At 42.1% G+C, this 12,020-nt stretch overlaps 1 protein-coding gene across 3 annotated transcripts in view; it reads left to right on the top strand.

Moving 5' to 3' along the window:
- samd12 (sterile alpha motif domain containing 12) overlaps window positions 1-12,020 on the top strand; it is a 120,359-nt gene that overhangs the window by 79,036 nt on the left and 29,303 nt on the right. The window contains exon 5 of one of the 3 annotated variants that reach the window (XM_055634601.1): window positions 1,275-3,487. The exons of the other annotated variants lie outside the window; for them this stretch is intronic. Coding sequence (XP_055490576.1) covers window positions 1,275-1,297 — 23 coding nt within the window. The 3' untranslated portion in view covers window positions 1,298-3,487. Of the gene's footprint in view, window positions 1-1,274; window positions 3,488-12,020 lie in introns of those variants that run through there. 3 annotated transcript variants of the gene reach the window in all.

Below are 12,020 nucleotides of genomic sequence, written 5' to 3'. Positions count from 1 at the left end.
GCTTTGTTTGCTCTTCTATTGACTTTTAGTTTTATCCGTTGTTTTCTGATTTATATTGGCATGAAATACTTTGATATTTTTGGAAAGATACAAAATTAATTTAATATATTGTATTTGAAATAATATACACATTTCTAAATGTCCATACAGAGTATAGTAGACAAAATGTGTAGGAAGGAACTGCAGATGCTGATTTAAATTGAAGATAGACACAAAATGCTGGAGTAACTCTGTAAATAACAAAGTCTGAAGAAGGGTCTCAACTCGAAACGTCACCCATTCCTTCTCTCCTGAGATGCTGCCTGTCCCGCTGAGTTACTTCAGCATTTTGTGTCTATTTCAGCATATAATCGAAAATATATATTTATGGTTCACATGATTACCAGATGTAATGTGAGATTAATAAAGCAATTACAACAGTTTGCAAAGAATTACAAATTGCATTCAAGTTGGCCTTTATGTAGACATGATAAATTTGAACAAAGCACTACTACTCTGCAGCCACTTTTATCTACCACGTTGGAAAGAATGTTAAGTGGTAGTTAAGAGTGAAATAGATAATTGACGAATTGAGATTGATTGTAATGTAGTGATATTTAAAAAAAAAAAATCTCTAGCTCCTTCACAATGATTTGAGTGATCATTACTTTTACTCGCAGAAAAATTAATCATACTTTAAGTTATGTCAAAAGATCAATGCATATTGCATTTTAAAGTATAGCAGTAAAATATAGTGGTAATGTAGCAAAGTAACAAGACACTTTCAATATTCAAGTTAGACAGATCAATTATTTATTGTTCTGGTATTTTACCTTTGCTGAATTGGAGTCTATTTTCTCAGCTCTTCAGGCCAAATGCTTGCTATCTTCTATATTACAAAAAGTCTGTTCTTGACCGGTTTTGGCCATCTGTGTTGCGATTTCCGAGAGAACGCCACCACCTACGGGCGTCGTTTTTGGCCACCTCCCTCAGAGCCCCCCTCCGCTGCATGTGTGCCGAGGGTTTTTCCCGTCGATTAAAAATGACAGAGATATTAAAGTTTTTACAAAATTCCCCATTCTCTCAGCTGCCCCCGCGGCAGCACACATGCGGCGGAAGGGGGTGGCTCTGGACAAGGTGGCCAAAAATGACGGCCATAGGTGGCGGCGTTCTCTCGGAAATCACAGCACAGATGGCCAAAACCGGTCAAGAACAGACTTTTAGTAATATAGATAAAGGGTCATAGATGCATACAGAGTAATGAGCTTGTCTCAATTGGTGATGGGTTTTTTTAGGCAGCTGCCGGCGACTGTCATAGTCATAGCAGGTCGCCGAAAAAAAGGCGGCAATCTACGTTATCCTGGCGACAACCTACGACAGCACCTACGTCAGGAGAAGTCAAGCTATGCTCATTGGCGTTAAACCCACTGTCGCCAAAAAATTTTCAACATGTTGAAAATTTAGTGGCGACCAGAAAGACGCTGTGACTTTGTGTGCGACTGAGGAGATTACTCCCGGCAACCACCGGTGAACATGTGGTGACAAACTAGTCGCCTGTAGTTGCTTAAAAAAATCGCCTAAGTGGGACAGGCCCATAAGTGTCACGTATTAGAAAGTAATTGGCCGTCATATTTTGTGCACTGCAAGGGAATTTTACAATCGATTATCAAATTACAAAACATTCAACAATTCCTGATGATAAATCATGATTATTAAAGGTTGCCAAGTCAAAGATCAATATGTTGATGAATTCCAGGTTTCTTGCTTTGTAAGCCAAATCCCTTCCTAGTATTCTAACTGACTTTTAAGGAGGAGCATAGTATTTTCATGCAAAGCATTTCGGCTTATGAGCTTTCTTTGCCAGTACTAGAGATGAGGTCTGCATTAAAACTCGTGTCTCTGACTTGGTTAATTTTACGCTGGAAACCAAGGCCAGGAATTTTTTTAATCAAAAGTAATATTCTATGAAATTCATTTTCATGGAATGTCTTTTTTTAGGTAATGTTTAGTTTGGCAATAAACAAATCCATTAGTGTTTCATGTTAATTCGCCTATTGAATCCATCTCGATGTCCCCACTCTGATTCCTGTATCATACAGATTTGGACATATACCTTTTTCCCTAAGATTTGGTTAAATTCAAGATATCCCATTTGGTAGTGTTTCGTTGTGTTTAGAGATACATCGTAGAAACAGACCCTTCAGCCCATCGAGTCTGCACCGACCAGCGATCCCTGCACACTAACACTATCCTACACGTGCTTGGGACAATTTACACTTGTACCAAGCCAATTAACCTACAAACCTGTCCGTCTTTGCAGTGTGGGAGGAAACCGAAGATCTCGGAGAAAACCAGGCAAGTCACAGGGAGAACGTACAGACTCTGTACAGACAGCACCCGTAGTCGGGATTGAACCCGGGTCTCTGGCACTGCAAGCGCTGTGAGGCAGCAACTCTCCCGCTGCGCCACCGTGGCTACCCTTTAGTTAGGTATGTTGCAAAGCGTACCTGAAGCGTCGCTGAAAATCTGCCCCAGCCCGTGTGCTCGATTTTGACGCCGTTTAGAGGGGGGCGGGTTTAAAACGCGATTTTCTCTAGGCTGTTCAAATCGAGTTTGTTCAGCCTAGTTAATTATTAACGAGAATTCGCTGGTAGGTTCCCTCACATGAGCTATTATTAGTTTTATGAGTTTTTCCTAAGTGCTATACTAGTTGAAAAATTAACCTCTAAACCCCCGACGGCTCGTAACCAGCTGGGTCTATAGAGCAGAAATCTGAAGTGTAGCAGTATATTTTTACATTAAAAAGGGCTTCTTATGATCACTTTATACAAAGTTTAATATTGCGAGTAGCTAATTTTGGGCCCATTATATCCCGCAGTATTTTTCTGGGCATTTGAGGGCACAAATCTACCGCAATGTGAACGTTCTAAACCAGCGCGTTCACAGGATCCCACTAGAAAGCTGATTTAAAGGACTTTAATTCACAGCAATTGAACACTAAATTCCTTCCATTTAGGTAGGAATAAGGGGGAAATCCTTTAAAACCGAGATGAGAAGAACTTTTTTCACACAGAGAGTGGTGAGTCTCTGGAACTCTCTGCCGCAGAGGGTAGTCGAGGCCAGTTCATTGGCTATATTTAAGAGGGAGTTAGTTGTGGCCCTTGTGGCTAAGGGGATCAGAGGGTATGAAGAGAAGGCAGGTACGGGATACTGAGTTGGATGATCAGCCATGATCATATTGAATGGCGGTGCAGGCTCGAAGGGCCGAATGGCCTACTCCTGCACCTAATTTTTATGTTTCTATTTGGCCTATAAATTAATGTAAATGAGATTTTAAAATCATGTTTTATTGTGAATTATTTGTGAATATTATTTGGACACTTAGGCTATTTAAAAATGTTAATCATTTATTAAGAAATGGATAAATGTTTAGATCTAGTAATTGAAGTTTGAAATTAGCTACAATTCAATTCAATTCAATTCAACTTTAATGTCATCGTATTTAATATTTTTTATTATTTTATACAATTTTTTAACAAAACGGAACAAAACAAACAAAAAAAAAAAAAAAAAAAAACTGAAAAACACAACAGGAAAAATAAAGGTAAGAAAAAAAAAAAAAATAAAAAAAAAATAATAATAATAAAACAAAGCCGCCAGACATAACAGTATTGGTACAATCCACATGGTGCTACACAGTCATGCATTGCAAAAGCAGAAGTAAAGGTCACATGACTACATCACTGCAGATAATATGAAATTATGAAATTATTGGACTTTGAGATGGTCCCCAAACACTTAAAAAGTTGTTTGATACCTTGGAGTTGTAGAAGCGTATCCTTTCCATCTGTATTATCATTTCATTGGGCCATTTTTCGAAGCAGGGGGGTGTAGATGATTTCCAGTCTGTTAGGATCATTTTCTTGGCTGCCACCATACCAAGCATCAGTGCTTGTTGTTCTTCAGACGTGAAGTACAAAGAAGTCTCTGAGCATCCAAAAAGTGCTATTTCTGGATCAGGGAGAATATCTTTTCCATAGACCCCAGAAAACCACTTAAATATTTTAGACCAGTATCTTTGTATATGTGGACAGAGCCAGAAAATATGTGTTAAAGAACCATCTGCACTTTTGCATCTGTCACATAATGGTAAAATAGCAGGGTAGATTCGATGTAATTTGGTCTTTGAGTAATGGAGTCTGTAGATGACTTTAAACTGAATCAGTTTATACCTGACATTGATCGAACAAGTTTGGATTCTGGTCAGATCTTCATTCCACATGTTGTCAGACACCTCGAAATTCAGCTCAGTAGACCAGGCTTCTTTCAGATGAGTAGTGGATACAGAGGTGGTGAATAGACTCACAAAGCGAGATATTAGATGTTTGGAGTCTGGAGGAAGCTGCAGGAGCTCATAGAGTGGGCAACTGTCAGGCATGGTTTGAAAATTTGCAATTTGATCTTTAACGTAGTGCCTAATTTGGAGATAGCGAAAAAAATGAGAGTTGGAAAGGTTAAATTTTGATTTCAGCTGATTAAACGAAGCAAACTTTTTGTCAATATATAGATCTCTGAGGGTCGCAAGGCCCTTGTCCTCGCACAATGTCATCGCACAATTACAAGTATGAGTATCATCCTACTAGTACGTGACCTGAGGCTCTTGTACCGCCTCCCTGATGGGAGGAGGGCAAACATAGACATAGAAACATAGAAACATAGAAACTAGGTGCAGGAGTAGGCCATTCGGCCCTTCGAGCCTGCACCGCCATTCAATATGATCATGGCTGATCATCCAACTCAGTATCCCGTACCTGCCTTCTCTCCATACCCCCTGATCCCCCTAGCCACAAGGGCCACATCTAACTCCCTCTTATATATAGCCAATGAACTGGCCTAACTACCCTCTGTGGCAGAGAGTTCCAGAGATTCACCACTCTCTGTGTGAAAAAAGTTCTTCTCATTATTTTTAAAGGATTTCCCCCTTATCCTTAAGCTGTGACCCCTTGTCCTGGACTTCCCCAACATCGGGAACAATCTTCCTGCATCTAGCCTGTCCAACCCCTTAAGAATTTTGTAAGTTTCTATAACGTGGTCCCCTCTCAATCTTCTAAATTCTAGAGAGTATAAACCAAGTCTATCCAGTTTTTCTTCATAAGACAGTCCTGACATCCCGGGAATCAGTCTGGTGAACCGTCTCTGCAGTCCATGGTTGGGGTATGAGGGCTATTTGATGATCTTCCCAGCCCATCTCAGACACCTTTTTCGGTGGAGGACATCCATGGCAGGGAGCAGGGCACCGATGATGTGCTGCGCGGTTTTCACCACCCGTTGTAGTGCCTTCCTGTCCGCAGCAGTGCAGCTGCTGTACCATACCGTGAAGCAGGTGGTCAGGATACTCTCTATGGTACAGCGGTAAAAGTTGGTCAGGATCCGGGGGGACAGGTGGGCTTTCTTGAGCCTCCTCAGGAAGTAAAGGCGCTGCTGTGCCTTTTTGATCAGCTTGGAGGTGTTGAGGGACCAGGACAAATCCTCCGAGATATGTACTCCGAGGAATTTATAGCTGGAGACGCGCTCCACCTCAGTCCCGTTTATATGGATGGGGGTATGACTGCCTCCTCTGGTCTGCCTGAAGTCAACAATAATCTCCTTCGTCTTCTTGGAGTTGAGGACGAGGTTATTGTTGGCACACCAGGCTGTCAGGTGCTGGATCTCCTCCCTGTAGGCTGACTCATCGTTGTCGCTGATCAGTCCTACTACCGTGCTATCGTCAGCAAACTTAATAATGGCGTTGGATCCGTACTTTGGGATGCAGTCGTGGGTGAAGAGGGAGTAGAGGAGAGGGCTGAGCACACAGCCCTGTGGCACTCCGGTGTTCAGTGTTATAGTGGAGGAGGTGAGGTTATTGACCCTAACAGACTGTGGTCTGTTAGGGTCAATAACCTCACCTCCTCCACTATAAGACTGTGGTCTGTTAGTGAGGAAGTCCAATGTCCATTTGCAGAGGGAGGTGGAGATGCCAAGTCCACTGAGTTTGGTGAACAAGCTGGCGGGGATGACGGTGTTAAAAGCAGAGCTGAAATCAATGAACAAGTGGGTAACTAACTAATTATATGCTTTAATTTCAGGTCATCCGAGTAAGATTATTTTATATTTGTTTCAGAATGGTTCAATCTATGATAACTGAAAATTTCATTCAGTTCTCTTAATTTTTAAGAAGGTTATGTGCTTTTGACTGTTCACGATCACAGCTTTTTTGTTATGTCCATAGAAAATCAATAGGGAACAAGATGCTAATTTCCGAGTATGAAAATGGCCATAACTTTTTAAATACTTGAGATATGAAAGTGAATTAGGTGCCAAATTAAACTTCTTTTTATGCTTTATCTGATGGGATAAATTAAAGACTTGATTTTTTAAATCTCAAAATTTCCAGCTTCACACGGGAGGGCTGGTCCCCCCAATGCAATATTCCACCTCTCCACCAATTCCAATATTGGTGGCCAGTAGAGGAGGGGGGGGGAGGGGGGGGGCTTTCTTGAGCGCTAGTATGAGTGTTGTGGGCTGAAGGGACTGGTTTACAGAAGGCTAGTATGGACATTGTGGACCGAATGGAATCTTGGGCTGGCGGCTCAGTCACTCAAGCCTGATGTGCTGGTAGTTGTCTCACGGCTGGTGGGCTGGCAGTTGACTCACGGCTATTCCATGAAATTCCACTTCAAGCAGGGTGCAGGGCCACCACATTCAAGTGCAGTGTCCTACCACCAAGCTGGGTGCAAGGCCACCAAATTCAAGTGCAGTTTCCTACCACTTCAAGCAGGGTGTAAGGCAAAGACTGAGAGTTGTGAACTCTCCCTCCCCCATCTTGCAGAGACTGAGCCACGCCCACACAGGTCAGTAAAACCACTCACAATTTAGTGGACATGTGTTCAGTGTTATTCACAGCTCTGACTGAGAACCACAACATCTCGCTCCCCCATCTTGCAAAGAAATGAGGCATCTCCATACTTCCGAGTTATATAGTCCCTCCATAAGGGGCAGGAGAGAGAATCTCAACATTTTTTGAACATTAATAAGTCTTTTATTTTTCATCGATGGGAAATATCCTCTTGTTCTGCGCAGCGGAGGGGGACTCAAAGATGGCCAAAAATCACACTCAAAGATGGGCAAAAATCACAGCCGTACGTGGTAGCGTTTTTTCTAAAACCAATATGCAGTTCAACAGGAAGTGGTCAAAATTAGAGTTTTAATTATATAGATGCTTGTTACTCTCTTCCCTGAAAGTTATTGATAGAATTGCAGAAGTTAAATGGTTTTGTCCAATGTTAGCTATGAGCACCAAATGCTAAATTGTTTTCATCGTAAGCATGCAGGTACAGCAGGCAGTGAAGAAAGCGAATGGCATGTTGGCCTTCATAACAAGAGGAGTTGAGTATAGGAGCAAAGAGGTCCTTCTACAGTTGTACAGGGCCCTAGTGAGACCACACCTGGAGTATTGTGTGCAGTTTTGATCCCCTAATTTGAGAAAGTACATTCTTGCTATTGAGGGAGTGCAAGGTAGGTTTACAAGGTTAATTCCCAGAATGGCGGGACTGTCATATCCTGAGAGAATGGAGAGGCTGGGCTTGTATACTCTGGAGTTTAGAAGGATGAGAGGGGATCTCATTGAAACATATAAGATTATTAAGGGTTTGGACACGCTAGAGGCAGGAAACATGTTCCCGATGTTGGGGGAGCCCAGAAGAAGGGGCCACAGTTTAAGAATAAGGGGTAAGCCATTTAGAACGGAAATGAGGAAACACTTTTTCTCACAGAGAGTTGTGAGTTTGTGGAATTATCTGCTTCAGAGGGCGTGGAGGCCAGTTCTCTGGATACTTTCAAGAGAGAGCTAGGTAGGGCTCTTAAAGATAGTGGTCAGGGGATATGGGGAGAAGGCAGGAATGGGGTACTGATTGGGCATGATCAGCCATGATCACGTCGAATTGCGGTGCTGAATAGATTCAGGACTGGACATGGCCCCTGCTTGGCCAGCCTTCACAAATGGGACAGCAGTCCAACCCCACGGTGTGCTTGTGGAGAGCAGCAAACAATGCAACACATCATTGAAGCATGCCCTCAACAAAGACTCAAAGGAGGACTTGTCACCCTTCATACAGCAAATCAAGAGGCAACTGCTTGGCTAAAGGACTTTGCATTCGCTAAATAAAATAAATGGCGGTGCTGGCTCGAAGGGCCGAATGGCCTACTCCTGCACCTATCGTCTAAGCTCAATAAGATAATGCTAATGCCATCTTTGGCCCCAATTTCACTTTCCTGCCCAAAAACCAACAATTCATTTGAATCTGAAATGCTTTTCATGTCAATTCTAAACGTTTGGATGAATCTGCATCCACGGCCCTCTGGGTTAGGGAAGTCCAAAGGTATATAACTCTCAGAAGAAGTTCATTTCAACTCCGTTTTAAGTGGCAGTCCCTTGTGCTGAAATTCTGTCTCCTTGTTTTAGAATCCACTGCAATTGCAACCAATATTGGAGCGCCTACCCTATCAATCCCGCTGACATGTTCTACATTATAATGAGATCACTTGACCTAGAGGGCCAAGGGCTGTGTATTCTGGTATTCCGCATATGATGGTACGCTCATCCTAGAATTCCGTCTAGGTGTGGACTTGTATATATCGGCGAGACCAAGCGCAGGCTCGGTGATCATTTCACTGACCACTTCCTCTCAGTCCGCCTAAACCTTCCTGATCTCCCGGTTGCTAAACACTTTAACTCCCCTTCCCATCCCCATACTGACCTTTCTGTCCTGGGCCCCCACTGTCAGAGTGAGGCCCAATGCTAGGGCAGCTCGCAACCCAGCAGTATGAATATTGACTTCTCTAACTTCAACTAACCCTTGCTTCCCCTCTCTCCACCCGTCCCCAATCCTAGTTCTCCGACTAGTTTGACTGTCCCCCTAATTAAATTATACCTTCCCCTCAGGTAACAATGAACTATTCTACATGTTCTTTGATCTCTCGTTTTCACACCATACCCATCCATATCTTTAGTTTCCCTCTCCCCTGACTCTTAGTTTAAAGAAGGGTTTCGACCCGAAATGTCACCCATTCCTTCTATCCATAGTTACTCCAGCATTTTGTCTATCTTTGGTGAAAGATGTACCCTTAAATTAGGTGACCAAAATTGTAGTTTCATGTGAAAACATTTAAACTCCTACACAGTCGTTGAAAGACTTTCTTACCAGGTTTATAATCCCCTTTATAATAAAGAGCAAATTCTACTTGTTGTACAATTTGCTGTAACTGTACAGTAATCTTTCCTGTTTCTTGAATGAAAGCACCCCAAATTCAATTGTTTAATAGTTTGTATATTTTTTTTAATAATCTGATTTTATATTCATCCTCCTAAACTGGATGAAGTAGAAAAGTAAATCTTTATGGTGAAGAGGCAAAGTATAGATGTGTCGGAATTTACTGGCTAAAGGAAAAGTAGTCGGCATAAATGTCTATTTTTGGGCTGCTAAGATGTAATGTGGCACGTCACAGGGATTGATACTGGGGCCTCAACTCTTTTATAATTTAATAAATGACTTGGATGAAGACACCAAAAGAATGATTGCTCAATTTGCTGATGTTACAACGGCTAAAATAAGAAAATAAGCTCTGAAGAGAGCATAAGTAAGCTGCAAAATGTAGGTATGTTACAATACTTACCTTCAGCAGCACTGCAATTCTGCCACTGACCGTGTGCGCGATTTTGGCGCCTTTGAGGGGGGTGGCAGGGTTAAAACGCAGTTTTTGTCCTACCTTGTCCTGGGTTATATTTTGTTGGAGTGCAAGCTTTTGCTGAAGAATCGTTCCCGACGGCCGTTCTGTGTATTTTTTTTTTAAATCGCCCGACTTGTTCAGCGCTGGAGTAATTTTAAAATCAGCTTCTAAAGCCGTCAATGGGGATGGATTTCATGTAGGTGACAGGTAAAAGAAAGCCGCTTATTTTTATATATAAAAGTGGTCCCTAAGATGCCTTTAGTTCACATTTTAATTTGCGAAACGGTGATTTAGTCCCCATACGAACCGGCATGCCGATATGGAGGTCCAAATCACCGCAAACCGCAGCGTTCCAAAAAATGATCACGTTCCAGAAAAACCCACTCGCAAGATGATTTAAATGGCCATTAATTTACAGGTACTAAACATTAAATTTCTTCCATTTGGCCTATAAATCCATGACAATGAGATTAAAAATTATGTTATATTGTGAATTCTTGTGTGAATGTTATTTGGACACTTAGGCTATTTAAAAATGTTAATCTATTCTTAAGAAATTGATAGATGTTTAGATCTAGTAATTTAATTTTGTAATTAGCTACAATTAGGTAACTAACTAATTATATGCTTTAATTTCAAGTCATCTAAGTACGATTGTTTCATATTTGTTTCAAAATGCTTCAATCTATAATAACTGAAAATTAATTTTAGTTCTCTTAATTTTTAAGAAAGTTATGGCCATTTGACTGTCCGCGATCACAGCTTTTGTGTTAAGTCAATGGAAAAGCAATAGGGAACAAGATGCTAATTTCCAAGTATGAAAATGGCTATAACTTTTTTAATACTGAAGATATGAAAGTGAATTACGTGACAAATTAAACTACTTTTTATGCTTTATCTGATGGGATAAATTACAGACTTGATTTTTTAAATCTAAACATTTTGTAACATTGCTATAAAATGAGGATATAGCTGGATTGTGTGAGTGTGCAAAGATCTGGTAATAGGTTGTCTGGGAAATAGTCAAAGTGTATTTTTTTGGCTGGAATTTTTATTTTATTTCTTAAAGCATTTTGGCCTGATGATAGATTGTGGAGGATTTGAGTTTCCTATTGAATGATTCATTGAAAGGTCAATATTCAGACAGAGCAAGTTAAACTAAGAGAATGTTCTCATTTGTTGCCATGGGGATGAAAATGTTAGGGATGTTATGTTTCAATTACCATAATATTTGTGAGAACTTTTCTGAAGCACTGTACAATCAGTGTTGGTGGTTTGTTCATGTGTTGGAAACTGTTCAGGAGGTTTTACTGAAAGAGGAGGGTTGTCTTGAGGAAAAGTTGAATAAGCTGCATTCTAATCTGTTGAACTTCAGATGAATGATTGGGGACTTGGTTGAACCAGGTTAAAACCTCATGTTGAGAAGATACTACTACTTGTGGGCAGGGGGGCGAAATCCAGGGGGGGGGGGGGGGGGGGGGCAGGGGACACACGTCCCCCCCTGTTTTGAGAGGTGGGGGACAATCCCCCCCATTTTTTGTAATCCAGATTTTAAAACCCGGTGAAATCTCCGCTTTCTGTGAGACAGTGGGGGTGGGACTGCTGATTGAGGGCGCCGATTGGACGAGAGAGACGTCGGTCAGTAGGCAATGGGGGCGGGATATGATGATTCAGCGCAATGATTGGAGGAGGGAGGTTTCGGTCAGAGGCGGAAGTAGGAAGGGTGGGACTGAGGATAGAGCGCGGTGATTGGAGGAGGGAGACATCCTGGTGGGAACGACTGCCCAGGTTTACAGCCAGCGCGGAGAAGAAGCACCAGCTCCATGGCTCCAGGCTGGTGTCCCGTCAGTCCAGGCAGGGCTGTAGGTTAACCGGCGAGACAGGCAGAGTTGAGCTGGATTTAGCGCTGCTTCTCCGCGTTGGCCGTAAGCCAGGGCCGTCATTCCCGTAATTACCATCCACAGGGCCCATGGCTAAAGCCTCTGAAGCCTCGCACACACGTGTGTGAGCGTGCGAGTGCGTGTATGTGTGTATGTGTCCTCGCCCGCCAAGAAATTGTGTGTGTGTCCCCGGTCCCCCCCCCCCCATGTTTTGATAACGATTTCCATGCCTGCTTGTGGGAGAATCCAGAATGAAGGATCACTGTTACACAGTGAAGGGTTGACTGTTTGAAGACGATGGGAGATTTTTTTTTCCCCTGCATATCGTGAGTGTTTGAAACATTTAGAGATAAATATTGCTTTTGGTGTAATATTTGTCGTATGTGCTGAGATGGT

Source organism: Leucoraja erinacea, chromosome 4 (genome assembly GCF_028641065.1).
Source record: "Leucoraja erinacea ecotype New England chromosome 4, Leri_hhj_1, whole genome shotgun sequence".
NCBI classification, from domain to species: Eukaryota; Metazoa; Chordata; class Chondrichthyes; order Rajiformes; family Rajidae; genus Leucoraja; species Leucoraja erinaceus.
Note: the sequence above shows the minus strand (reverse complement) of the source record. Positions and strands in the feature narration are given on the sequence as shown.